General features: G+C 34.9%; 1 protein-coding gene across 4 annotated transcripts; it reads left to right on the forward strand.

Annotated features, from left to right (window-relative positions):
- Window positions 1–2629: 2629 nt before the first annotated feature.
- On the forward strand, window positions 2630–11867 carry NPGR2 (no pollen germination related 2). Of its 4 annotated transcripts, none has more exons than XM_020675377.2 (6): window positions 2630–2713; window positions 4301–4473; window positions 6421–6676; window positions 8703–9928; window positions 10802–10952; window positions 11477–11867. In XM_020675377.2, the coding sequence occupies exons 1-6, from the start codon at window positions 2695–2697 to the stop codon at window positions 11794–11796; spliced, it is 2145 nt and encodes a 714-aa protein (XP_020531036.1). In that variant the 5' UTR covers window positions 2630–2694; the 3' UTR covers window positions 11797–11867. The 4 variants fall into 4 exon arrangements, with proteins under 4 accessions (XP_020531036.1, XP_020531037.1, XP_088728553.1 ...); XM_020675378.2 differs by lacking the exon at window positions 2630–2713 and adding an exon at window positions 2817–2947; XM_088872427.1 differs by lacking the exon at window positions 2630–2713 and adding an exon at window positions 2968–3069.
- The last annotated feature ends 440 nt before the right edge of the window (window positions 11868–12307 follow it).

Consider the following 12307-nt stretch of genomic DNA (forward strand, 5'->3'; position numbering starts at 1 on the left):
TGTCCAGGGGTATTTTCGAAATTTTTTATAAAAGATGGGAAAACACCACAACATTTTTAAATCTTTTTTCCAAAACTATTAAAAGCATTTAAAAATACACTCCAAACAAAATCACTTATTTTTTTGGTATTTTTTAGAATTCTTTTGCTTTTGTTTTTAAAATGCATGGCCGGTTCACTAAAATTGGAACCTGCTAGTGGCTTCTGATTTAATCGGGCTAATAGAATAGTTCGAAAATTGAGCTGGAATGGTTAAGGGGGGCCGGAAGCAGTTCAATTCGCCTAACTAGGCAAGTCTTGGGCGGTAAAAAAAGTGTTAAAAAAACATAGTAAAACACATAATAAAATATATATTTAAAGAATGATTAAACAAACACATCCAAAAAAATTTAAAAATAATGAAAAAATAGATTTAAAGAATCCATTTGTGCCCAGGCGTATTTTTGAAATTTTCCAAAAAAATATAGAAAACTACCAAAACATTTGCAAATCTTTTTCCAAAATGATAAAAAGCATTTAAAATTACACTCCAAAAAAAATCCCTTAGTTTTTGGGGTTTTGTATAATTCCTTTACATTTGTATAATTCTTTTGGAATAACATTTTTTTGTTTGGGAATACTAGTGGTGATTCTAATTTAGATCGCACCTTTCCTATTTAAAAAGTACTCTTTAAGTAGGGTGTAAGCATACAACATGCTCCCTAGGAGGGCCCTTTTAATTTTAAATGAAGTGGGCCAAAAGGAAAGAACAAGTTGCATTTGGAATTAGATTAAAAAAAAAAAATTGTTGATGTAATGGCCAATAACAAAAGGTGTCCTTCTTGTCTCGTGCCATCTCATGTCCACAAATTCAATCAACAGGAAAATAATGGGAAAATTTCATAGAAAAAGCCACCAATTCTGCCTTTAATTGGAAGATTAGTGTTGGAGATGCATGGAACAAAATGAACTCTTTTGCGCTTTTTGAGGTTCCATGCTTGAGTACTAAGGTGGAAGAACAGGTTGAGACAGATAAAAGATAGAGTGAGATTGATGTATCCGAAAAAATTGACTATTTCAAAAATGGATTGAAATGAATAAGGACTCGTTATCTCCATTAATTTACTTAAAAAAATACACAAAAACTTAGTACAAACAGATAAATTAGCAAAAATGTGAAACTCAGATAAACCGTTGTAGAGAGAGAAATAAATCATTAACAAATTAATGAGAATAGCAACTAGGGGTGGCAACGGGTCGGGTTGGGTTCAACTGGATCTAATCTCGGACACAGACCCAATCTAAAAAATAAAATATATTGAATATATATGTATTATTTATATATTATAACTAAAAATATATATTTATATTCATTTACATATTAATTAAATATTATTACAATTTTATATATTAAATTATTATTCATATAATAACAATATTCAGGACGGGTCCACATGGACCCAGACCGAGAGCTGATCGGTTGGGTCCAAATCTTGGACCTATATTCGAACCCAACCCATCGGGTCTGGGTTCATTGCCACCCATGTAGAGAGAGAGAGAGAGCGAGAAAGATCATCCACTCAAATTAATCAAAATCTGAGTCCTCCAAAAGAAGGAATCCTATGTAGCGGTCAATTTTGCAATGTGAATGCATGCTTAAACGTGCACGCTCACGAGTGGTCAAGACTTGAGAGAATTGGTCTAATAATTATTTATGACACTACGAACAGCTCATAAAGAAAAGTAAAAGAAGGAAATTTCAAAAATGTCGAATTTCAAAACAAACGGATCTATTAGTAATTACTATTACTAAATAAATTTTAGACAAATCCATTTTATTATTCAAAAATTTAAAATAGTCTCTTATGTTCACCTTTTGCACTCAAGTTGTATTTTGAAGAGCATACGATATATTTTAATATTATTATTTTGTACAGCAGACTTAACTTTGAGGTATTCGCATACATCTTATATGCTTTAAAAAAAAGTAAGACTTGAGTATAAAATATAAAATATAAAAACTATTTATCGAAATCTAACATGAAATAGGATTTTTTTTGTAAATTATCATTATTATTATTATTATTAATTAATTATTGCTATAAGTTCTATAAGTTCAAAGTCTTGATTGAACCATCGGAAACAATCAATAGAAGTTACCCCATCAGGTCAACTTAATTCTAATTAATTAGATTGGACCATGAAAACAAAAATCTGAGAGCGTGCCTTTTTATTTAAATGTAGTACAATCTAATAAGCAACGAATAATTTTATGAAAAAATTAATCTCTATTTGAATTCAAACATCACATACTCAGCTTAATACGTGTTATGTAAGGATGCCAACATTGTAAAAGAAGGCAACTTGCTACAAGGTTGGAGAATTAAAAGATTTCATTAATAAGGATTTATACAACAAAAACTCATCTTGAATGGTAAAAGCTAGTTCTAAATACTAAGATGTTAAAGCTAGCTTTTGTCATTAACCACAATAAACTTTAATTAAAAAAGTGTAACATAAAAGCTTTGACATTGAAACTTTCTTTTAAAAAGCAAGTTTATCTTAATGCAAATTACTTAATTTTATTGATCAAGAAAAATAATGCATTCCAAGCACAAAGAGCCAAATGGCAAATCTTGAGCCATTAGGAGTCAAATGGTAGCCACCCATTCTCCCATTTTACTTTTTGAACACTCCATCTCAGAGGAAGCTTCATATGAGAAGAAGCCATAGAAGTACTTCTGCTTTTCCTTTTTCTGTTTCTTTTCTTTTCTTCTCATTTTCAGACTTATTTTTTCTTGTACTTTTAAACTGCCTCACCCTTGTTACCCTTTCAGTAAATTAATCGTTCTATTCATCACAGATACCAAAGGAAATCCATGTCATATTTGAATGTTATATATATTTTATTCAACCAAAGTTTGACTTTTGAGATTTACCATCTAACAGACGGAATATATTAATAAAAGGTATGGATTTTTGACATGGGTTTCTTAATTGCTTTCTTTAGTTTAAAGCCACTGTTGAATTGCTTTCACCACAGGATAATCGATTAGATGTAATTTGACTGGAGTTTTGACTCTTGTTCAAAGTAATAATTGAACCCAATTTGGTGGTTTAACTTTAGTAGGAGATTGTGGAGGAACTTCTGTAAAAAAAATAAATTGTTGGTTATTTTCTTTATTTTTTATTTTTTCTTCTTTTATTTGGGGCAGTCAAAATTCTTGATATTTGTGGGAATTAGCAGGAAATTTGGACTTTTTTTAGATGGGTTTTCAGTGTTTGTGATTGGGGCCCAGTGTCTGCTTCTTTTGGAAGGATGAAATGTGAAAGGGTCAGCAATTCAACCATGAATTTATGCCTTTTGAGCATCACTGCAATGATGTGATGGCCCTCTTCGAAAAATCTAGGGTTTGGGCATTGCATTTATTGCAGAACTTCCTCAAGTTCTTGGATTATAAATTCTATCCCTGGTGTAAATTTAGTGGGTTTCTTTTGGGGCTTAAATTCTACATGATTTTATAGGGTTCTCTTTTTTTTTTATCTTGGATAGATTTGTTGGGGTTTTAACATCTAACTTTGATTTCTCAGTCTCTAAATTGCGGTCCTTCTGTTCTCTTGGATTAATTTGGTGGGGTTTCTTTGGTTTCTCAGCCGCTAAATTTGGAGGCTCTCTTTCCTTTTATTCTCTTCTTTTTATTATTGTTTTTCTGCGAATGTGACTTACTGCCTCCACAAGGCTCCAAGGTGCCCCCTTTTCATTGAATTTTGGTGTGTTAGAGATAGATTTGCTAGGGGTTTGGAATTAAATTTGTGGCCAGATATAAAGGCTTTGCTTTGTTTTGGTGGGGGGTTTTAATATGAATAAACTGGTTTGTCCGCTATCTATACTGATAAATTTGGAGTTGGGCTATCCACGCTTCTAAGTTTGAAGGTCTCTTTCCTGTAAATTGAGAAAAAGGTTTCTATTTTTTTGGCTGCATTTCAATTAAGTCCATGTTATACTCATCAAGCTTGAAAGGACCATGTACTTCTGAATGGTTGTTGGGGTCTTAGTTTAGACTTTAGAGTATTTATGAATGAGGTACCTAAAATTAGCTGAAGTTTGGTTACAGTAAAAAACCAGAAGGGGCTGAAAAAAACCCTAAACGTAACCTTTTTTTTTCTGGTGAGGTTATAGTTTTTACCTTCTTTTGGCCGATGATGGTCTTAAAGATTGTGAGCAAAGACAACTAACATGAGAAATAAGAGGAAATGGATGAGAGAGAAGTATATTGAGATCAGATTAAGAGTGAGAAAGATAATGCAGTGCTTGTGTTCAGGGGAGCAGTTAATTGGTGATGAAATGCCTCAGTCTCCTGAATCCCTTGCAACCAGAGATTATTCCGCGAGTGGTTATTCTTCAAGGGTCGAGGAGGGAGAGCCGAGGGTGGATAGGGGAAATATTGAAGAAGCTGAATCTTCTCTCAGAGAAGGAATTTGTCTTAATTATGAGGTTGGTCACACACACACACACTCTCTCTCTCTCTCTAAGTCTTTTGTAATGTTTCTGCACATTAACGTGTCTGTGGGATGCTAGACTGAGGCCCTGAGGGAGGGTATCATTTAGTTTCGCAGTGTAGAGAGAGAGAGAGAGAGAGAGAGAGAGAGAGAGAGAGGTGGGGGGTGTATAATGTAGCAGCTAATCTATTGGGAGAACGTTCAATTTAATTGTTAAGTTCTTGTTACTTTTACAGTTTTTATACTTAAAAGCAGCTCTTATATTACTGGTATATGAACTGAGTGTGGATGGTTTTCATGTACTGCAAGTATGGCATCATGCTTTCTGTATTTTAGGAACTAGGAAGTGATGATGTTGCATGTGGAATTTTAATAAATGATTTATCCCTATAGTTTCTGAGCTTTCTTTGACTTTCCTATTTCTCACATTGTTGCAAAGTGGTTTATGAATGCTCTCAAAATTTAGAATGTTCTTTTACTCTTTGAGATGAGGAATTCTCTTTTTGAGGTAAGTGAAATGAGGAAACTCTGGTACGGATCATTGGTAGCTTGTATCTCATGGTTGGGGTAATATATGGTATGTAGTTTGGTTTGGATCTCTATAAAATTTGCATGGAGTTTCCTATAATATGTATGTTTATTTATGTAACTGGCATCTGTTTCTTATTTTGTAACTTGCTGGACATTTGAAAGTCTCATTCAATAGGTTCCACTGTCCATGTGTTATCATAATTGTAGAAACTTTGGTATATATATGATAATATCTATACTAGGAATTAGTAGTGGGCGTCATTGGTTAAGGTATTGTGGTTTGATTTGTGTGTACAACTCGGGGTACATAAAAGAATTTTAAAGAATTCAAGCATCTGTTTCTTATTTTGTAGCTTGCTGGACATTTTGAAAATCTCATTCAATAGGTTCCACTGTCCATGTGTTATCACAATTGTTGAAACTTTGGTATATATATATGATAATATCTATACTAGGAATTTGTCTTGGGCTTGATTGGTTAATGTATTTGATCATGGTTTGAGTTTTGTGTACAACTTGGGGTACATAAAGAATTTAAAAAAAATTAAAAAAAGTGGTTGAAAATATAGGAATGATGTATAATTTTTTTATATGACTCGAATGTTTTCAGAATTGATTGGTGAGTGTTTTTTGCCTTAAGCCCTTTTTTGTATTTTCCTTTTTTGGCTTTAATCTTCGCATTTATAAATCAATTTTTTTAGGCACATTTGCTCTATACTTTTTTAAGCTTATTTGGACCTTTCATGGTTGCTTTTAGTTTTATTTTACTTTTCCTATCTTCATTTAAATTTTTCATTTTTTTTTTTTCGTTTATTCTGGGGCGTTTTTGCCCTATACAGATCTCAAGCAAGTCCTCTCGGACTTGCCCGAGTTACTCAGCTTGGCAAAGGGTTGTGTCGTTGGCCGAGACGAGTTTTTGAACTTTGGTGTTGATGATTGTAGCACTACGTTCCAAGTTTGATTCCTACTACTGAACTACCTAAAAGAAAAATAAAAAATAAAATAGTAATAATACCCATATGCCATGGGTAACATTTGCAAAAGACCATTCCATTAATTTTTTTATTTGTATGGATAACATATTCAGTTTTGAAAAAAATATTGTATATTTGTAGGATGCCTACTTCAAAGAGCAGAAGTATTTTTATGTAATGCTCTATTTGATGACCCTCACTAGGAAGTTCTCTTTGTTTCCATGTGGAACAAGGTTTACGTGTTGAATTTGAAAGGAACAAATACTGCAAGCATGAAATAATGTCCTTTATGTTGAACATATGAAGAGTGTTTCTCATTATGTGTATCCAATTTCAAGACAACTATAAAACCTTGATCAATAATCATTCCTTTAGTCATTTCTGCCCTTATTTCTTCTTTAGAAGACTCAGAATATCTCAATATTTTATTTTTGTAGGAAGCAAGGGCATTATTAGGGCGCCTTGAATATCAAAGAGGAAACATAGAAGCAGCTCTTCATGTGTTTGAAGGAATAGATGTTGGTGCAATAGTCCCAAAAATGAAGCTCTCCATTGCAAGAAGAGTTGAACGCAGTAGGCGCCGTTCTCGCAGTGATGTTACTCCTCCACCAATGTCAATGCATGCTGTTAGTTTGCTTTTGGAAGCAATCTTTCTTAAAGCAAAATCATTGCAGGATCTCAAAAGGTTTAAGGGTGTGTTGTGAGACCTATTCGTTCACTATCATACACTTGCTTTTTTGAAATTGGTTCCGTCTTCTTTGGATGCCTCTGAATTTTGTTAATTTGACTTTCTTCATTAAATTTGTGATTGGCTTCTCAGACTTTTGTTCACATGAAACAAGTTGCTTCTTTTGAAGCAAGAAAAGAAAATATTTCATTTTCATGTTCATTCTGTTATCTTTTTCTTATTTTAAAATCCTCTTACAAGATATAAAGGTTACGAGAACATGAAATTGAAATGGTAAACTAGGTTCTATAACCCAATGTTTGCTAAAGCATCAATGAACTTGTTGAATTTTCCATGAATATGGAGAACCCAATCTTCTATAAGATGTCGTGCTACCAACCAGATGATGGAAAGCAGCGGTGTTCATTTGCCTATTTGTTTTATCATGAGAGTCGTCCGAGTCTTTGCAATCTTATACGAACTATGTTGAAATAGTGTTTTCAAACTTGCTCAGGATTCAGCAACCCAGTGAGTCTCATGGTTTATCACTAAAATTAAGTCTTGTCATTTAATATTATTTTTTCAAGGGAATTGGATGACTTTTGTTGAGACTTGGATGAATCAACTCAATGCAACTTCGGTCAGAATCATGCCAAGTCCTGTGCTGCTTAAGATTATTTTTTCTTTCTAAAGAAAAATCGGAATATAAATTGGATTGAAAATCTTGAAAGTAACTTCCTACTATGAGTGAAATTCATATATCTAAGCAACCATTCAAAAGTTGTATGCACAATAACTTCGCTTGGATCTTGTAGGTTGATCTTTACAGAGTACCCTTTTGTGAACTTATTAGAAGCTATTAATCTATTTTGTTATCGTTAATGAGATAGTCCTTAGGCTTGCATGCAAATACAGAGGCAAACTGACTAAAACACTCAGTGACTAATTACAATTTAGAAAATACATATGACTAAGATGTTGGGACTGATTTTAATCCATAGAGAACATGATGGCCAATAATGTATGGATAAGTACATAAACATGATACTGATCACATGTCAGGCCATCCTGTCCCTTAAAATCTATCAAAAATCATGAAGGTTGACTGGTTGTGTTTGCTCATGATGAACTTATGACCATTGGACTTCATAATGTCCACCAGCTTCACTATGAAGAATGTAAAGCAACAAAGATCTTAACATGGTCTAATTTTTCTATGATGGAATGGAAATCCACTTGCATATGCTTTGTTTATTCATGGCTAATGGTATTTGAAGCAATTTAATTGGCATTGGTGTTACCTTGTTATCATGACATAGGCAGGGATAATGAATACCAGCATCCTGAAGAAGAGCTCATATCCTGATGATTTTACTGCTAACAGATTCCATGGACCTTTAGTTATCCTCTGTGCTGGACTTAGAAACAGTAATTTATACGTTGCTCTTCCATTAGATAAGAGAGCTAACAAGAAAGAATCAGTAAACTGCTATAAATTTGATAAGGTGTTAGGACTACTTGTCTGATCCAAATTTCGATAACGAAATAAGAGCCATGGAATCAAGGGGTAAATGAGATATTAATTACCCGGATTGACCAGATATTACGAGAGGTACTAAAATGAACTCAATAGTGACATATTCACGTATGCAATCTGGACTAGTAATAGATGCATACTTAGGGCTTTTAATAATTTTTGGCATATTTATGAAAGAGAATATCTCTCAACTGACGTAATATTTTACATTCTGCTCAAATGAGGTGTCCAATAGTCTTCTTTTGTGACATTAACATCAACAATCAAGTATTGAGAAGGGAATAAATAGCATAATATCTGGGTGAACAAGCAACTTCAAAACTGTTTCTGGTTCCATGAAAATATTTCTAAAATCGGTTCTATTTCAGTAATCTCTCCGGTGAGAACATTACTTATGTATTATTTACTCACAGTCTCCCTAATTTAAACTAGAAAGTAAGTGAAGTTGCATATAATCATTGTAAAAACGTTATCTCACCTATTGTTCATTTTCCTGTATTGGGTTCCTTTTGCAGAGGCTGCTGAATCATGCAAAGTTGTTTTGGATACTGTTGAATCTGCATTACCCGAAGGCATGCCTGAAAACTTTGGTGCTGATTGTAAATTGCAGGAGACCCTAAGCAAGGCTCTTGAGCTTCTTCCCGAGTTGTGGAAGCAATTGGGTTTATACCAAGAAGCCATATCTTCTTACCGAAGGGCTCTCATCAACCATTGGAACCTTGAGCCTGAGCCATTAGCAAATATCCAAAAGGAATTTGCCATTTTTCTCCTCTATGGTGGAACTGATGCAAGCCCTCCGAACCTTCGATCACAAATGGAAGCGTCCTTTATTCCCAAGAACAACTTAGAGGAGGCAATTTTACTCCTCCTCATCCTCCTAAGGAAGTTCTCTCTCAATAGAATCAAATGGGACCCATCGATTATTGACCATCTCACCTTTGCACTATCCATGTCTGGGGGCTTCTTGTCATTAGCCAATCAGATAGAAGAATTTCTTCCTGGTGTTTTACAGAGAGAAGATAGGTGGTACACACTCTCTCTATGTTACCTTGCTGAAGGACTTGATGGGGTCTCTCTAAATCTATTGAAGAAGCTTTTGAGCTCTAGAGAGAGGCCGGATTGTGTCAGAGCCTTATTGTTGGCTTCAAAGATATGTGGAGAAGACAAAAATTTGGCCCAAGAAGGCACATATTATGCACAAAGGGTGCTGACTAGTTTAAAGAGAAAATCTGTGGAGTGCCAAATTTTGGAGAGTGTAGCAAATTGCTTGATGGGTGTCTCTTTATCAACCCAATCAAGGCATGCTGAGTCTGATTCCGAGAGGGTTACCAAGCAAAGTGAGGCACTTCAGGCATTTGAGGCAGCTGAGAAGTTCACAGGTGATAATGATATAGAAATCATTTATCGAATTAGTTTAGAAAATGCAGAGCAAAGAAGATTAGAGGTTGCTCTTGATTATGCCAAAGGGCTCTTGAAAATGGAAGGTGGGTCAAGCATAAGAGGGTGGATTCTTTTGGCTCGGGTTTTATCGGCCCAAAAGAGGTTTTCAGACGCCGAGATGGTTTTGGATGCTGCTTTAGAGCAAACTGGGAAATGGGATCATGGGAGGTTGTTAAAGACCAAGGCAAAGGTTCAGGTTGCCAAGAGTCAGTATAAAAATGCCATTGAGACCTATACTCGTCTTCTTGCTGTTCTCCAAGTTCGAAGCAAATGCTTTGGAGTTGGCAAAAGGTTGCTAAAGGTATGGGATCACTATTTTTCGCATTTTATCGGTCGTAGATCTATAAAGGAATTTTGGCCTTCAGTTTAAGCACACAGCTTCTGATTCTAGAATCTAGAGTACTCTCTCTCTCTCTCTCTCTCTCTCTCTCTCTCTCTCTGCTTTACAAGGAATGAATTTATATGATTGATTGTATCATTGAGCACATTAATTATGTTAAAAAAAAATTATTATGATAGGGAGAAGATTTTCCCAGCAGCAACATCTATCATTTGAGGATAAACTTTCTAAGTTTCTCTATAGCAGATAGGGGCCCGCATTGAGTGGAATCTCTCATTGTTTTTCAAACTGGATCAGATGACTGGTTTGACATAGTTTTTGGTGGAACTGGAATTTTTAAGAACAGATTGTTTTTTTTTTCTAGGTTCTTTTGTCTTTTACAATAAGAAAATGACTACGTACGAGGGCAAGTTATGGTTGAGATCAAAGTTCAGGCAATGAGAGTACTGCTCTTGCCAATTGAGGTAGCCACTATTTTGACAAACTAATGTCATCACAAAATGAATGACAATGTAGCAACGGCATCAACTAAATTATATACTAATGGTACAGCTATATTGTTCTATGAATTGTGCAAAAGTTTCAGTCGGATGCTCCTTCTAAGTGAGGAACAGGCAAAAAAAGTAACTGAAGTAGCTGTAACACAGTACTCCATATTTCTGATGATGTATAGATCACTCCATATTTTTTACTATATAAAGATCATAGCTTTCTCCTTTTCTTGAGTGGATTTTTTATTTAGTTAAAGATTTATTCTCTGAGATAAATTCTTAGTTATATGAGGAGATTTCTGTTCAAGAATCCTGCATTTCCATTGGTGATGTTATGTTACAGGGTGAAGATGATGACCGAAGTTTGGAGATGGAAACATGGCATGATCTTGCTCATGTTTATATGAGTATGTCACAGTGGCGCGATGCCGAGGTTTGTCTCTTAAAGTCGAAGGCGATTAACCCTTGTTCCGCTTCAAGATGGCATGCAACAGGTGATTTGATTCTTCAGTTATTTACCTTTTCTGCATGCTTGTCATGGCTTTTGCAAAGAACACATCTTGGAAATCAGGGAATAAAACTGACGGAATGGTCATGCAAGAAGTGGGGTGGTTTAGAATGTGATGCATATATAATTCAGATTGTTCTCTAATCTCTCTTTTTAGAATTACACATGTTGCAATTCTCTCTCTCTCTCTCTCTTTCTCTCTCTCTCTACAAGTCATTCTCTCCTTCAAGAATCTAACACATATCCGATAATTCAAATATCTGTGCAATGCTGCTGCCTATCTCGCACACATACTAAGCAATACTTGCACCTTGCTCTTTGTTCAATGAAAATTTCCATAAAAACCCAGGTACTTCTCTTTTGTAAGAATACATCTTACTACTTCCATCAAATTTCATGAAATTTTCTGATACTTCCAATCATCTTAATGAATATTCAAAACCATTCTGTCTTTCATAACTCGCTGTGTTCTGCTGTCTCACTCGTGCTCAATTTCCTCGTCTTCCATAGGTGCACTTTACGAAGCAAAAGGGCAGAATGCTGAAGCTTTGAAGGCCTTCTCCAATGCTTTAGAGATAGAACCCACCCATGCCCCAAGCTTGGTTTCCATGGCTGCTATTCTTAGGCAATCAGGGGGGAGGTCTTTAGCAGCTGCTCGTAGTTTCTTATCAGAGGCTTTGAAGCATGACACAACAGATTTCTCGGCTTGGTTCAATTTGGGTCTCGTTTATAAAGAAGACAAAGGGTCCTTAAATGAAGCTCTCGAGTGTTTTCAGGCTGCTGTGCTTTTGCAAGAGACTGCTCCGGTAGAGAGTTTTAGATCAAAGTGATGTATCTATGTGCCCTTTTGTTGTTTATTCAATCATTTTAATTAATGGTAAGCCTTTTCTCTGTTGGCTCATTTTCTTCTTCTCTTTTCTTTTTTGTTTCAAGGCTTGAGGGCTTTGTTCATCATTGTTAAATTGTGAAGGGGAAATTCATTGTGGGGCATGAGAAAGAGAGAGAAAAAAGCAGCAGCAAGATAAGAAAGCAAAATCATTTCATGATGGTAGTCTCAATTTAAGTTGTCATTGTAATTCTCACTCTTGAGTTCAAATGAATTTGGCGGAAACTCAGAATTAGTTCAAACAAAAAGCGTGATATTTTTTTGTGCATGGTAAAAACCAATTTTTCTTCAGAATCATAAGCAACGGTTTACAATGGATAATTACTCTTACGAATAGGTTTCATTATAAAACTTGGCTTTTAGTTATGTTTTCCTTAACACGTATCTTTCATGATTTCATTCCCTTTCTACTATTCTACATTAAGGGAAATGAAACAATGAGCCAGGCTCATTAG

This window comes from Amborella trichopoda, chromosome 7 (genome assembly GCF_054954075.1).
Source record: "Amborella trichopoda isolate Santa Cruz 75 chromosome 7, AtrichopodaSantaCruz75HAP2 v2.0, whole genome shotgun sequence".
Taxonomy (NCBI): domain Eukaryota; kingdom Viridiplantae; phylum Streptophyta; class Magnoliopsida; order Amborellales; family Amborellaceae; genus Amborella; species Amborella trichopoda.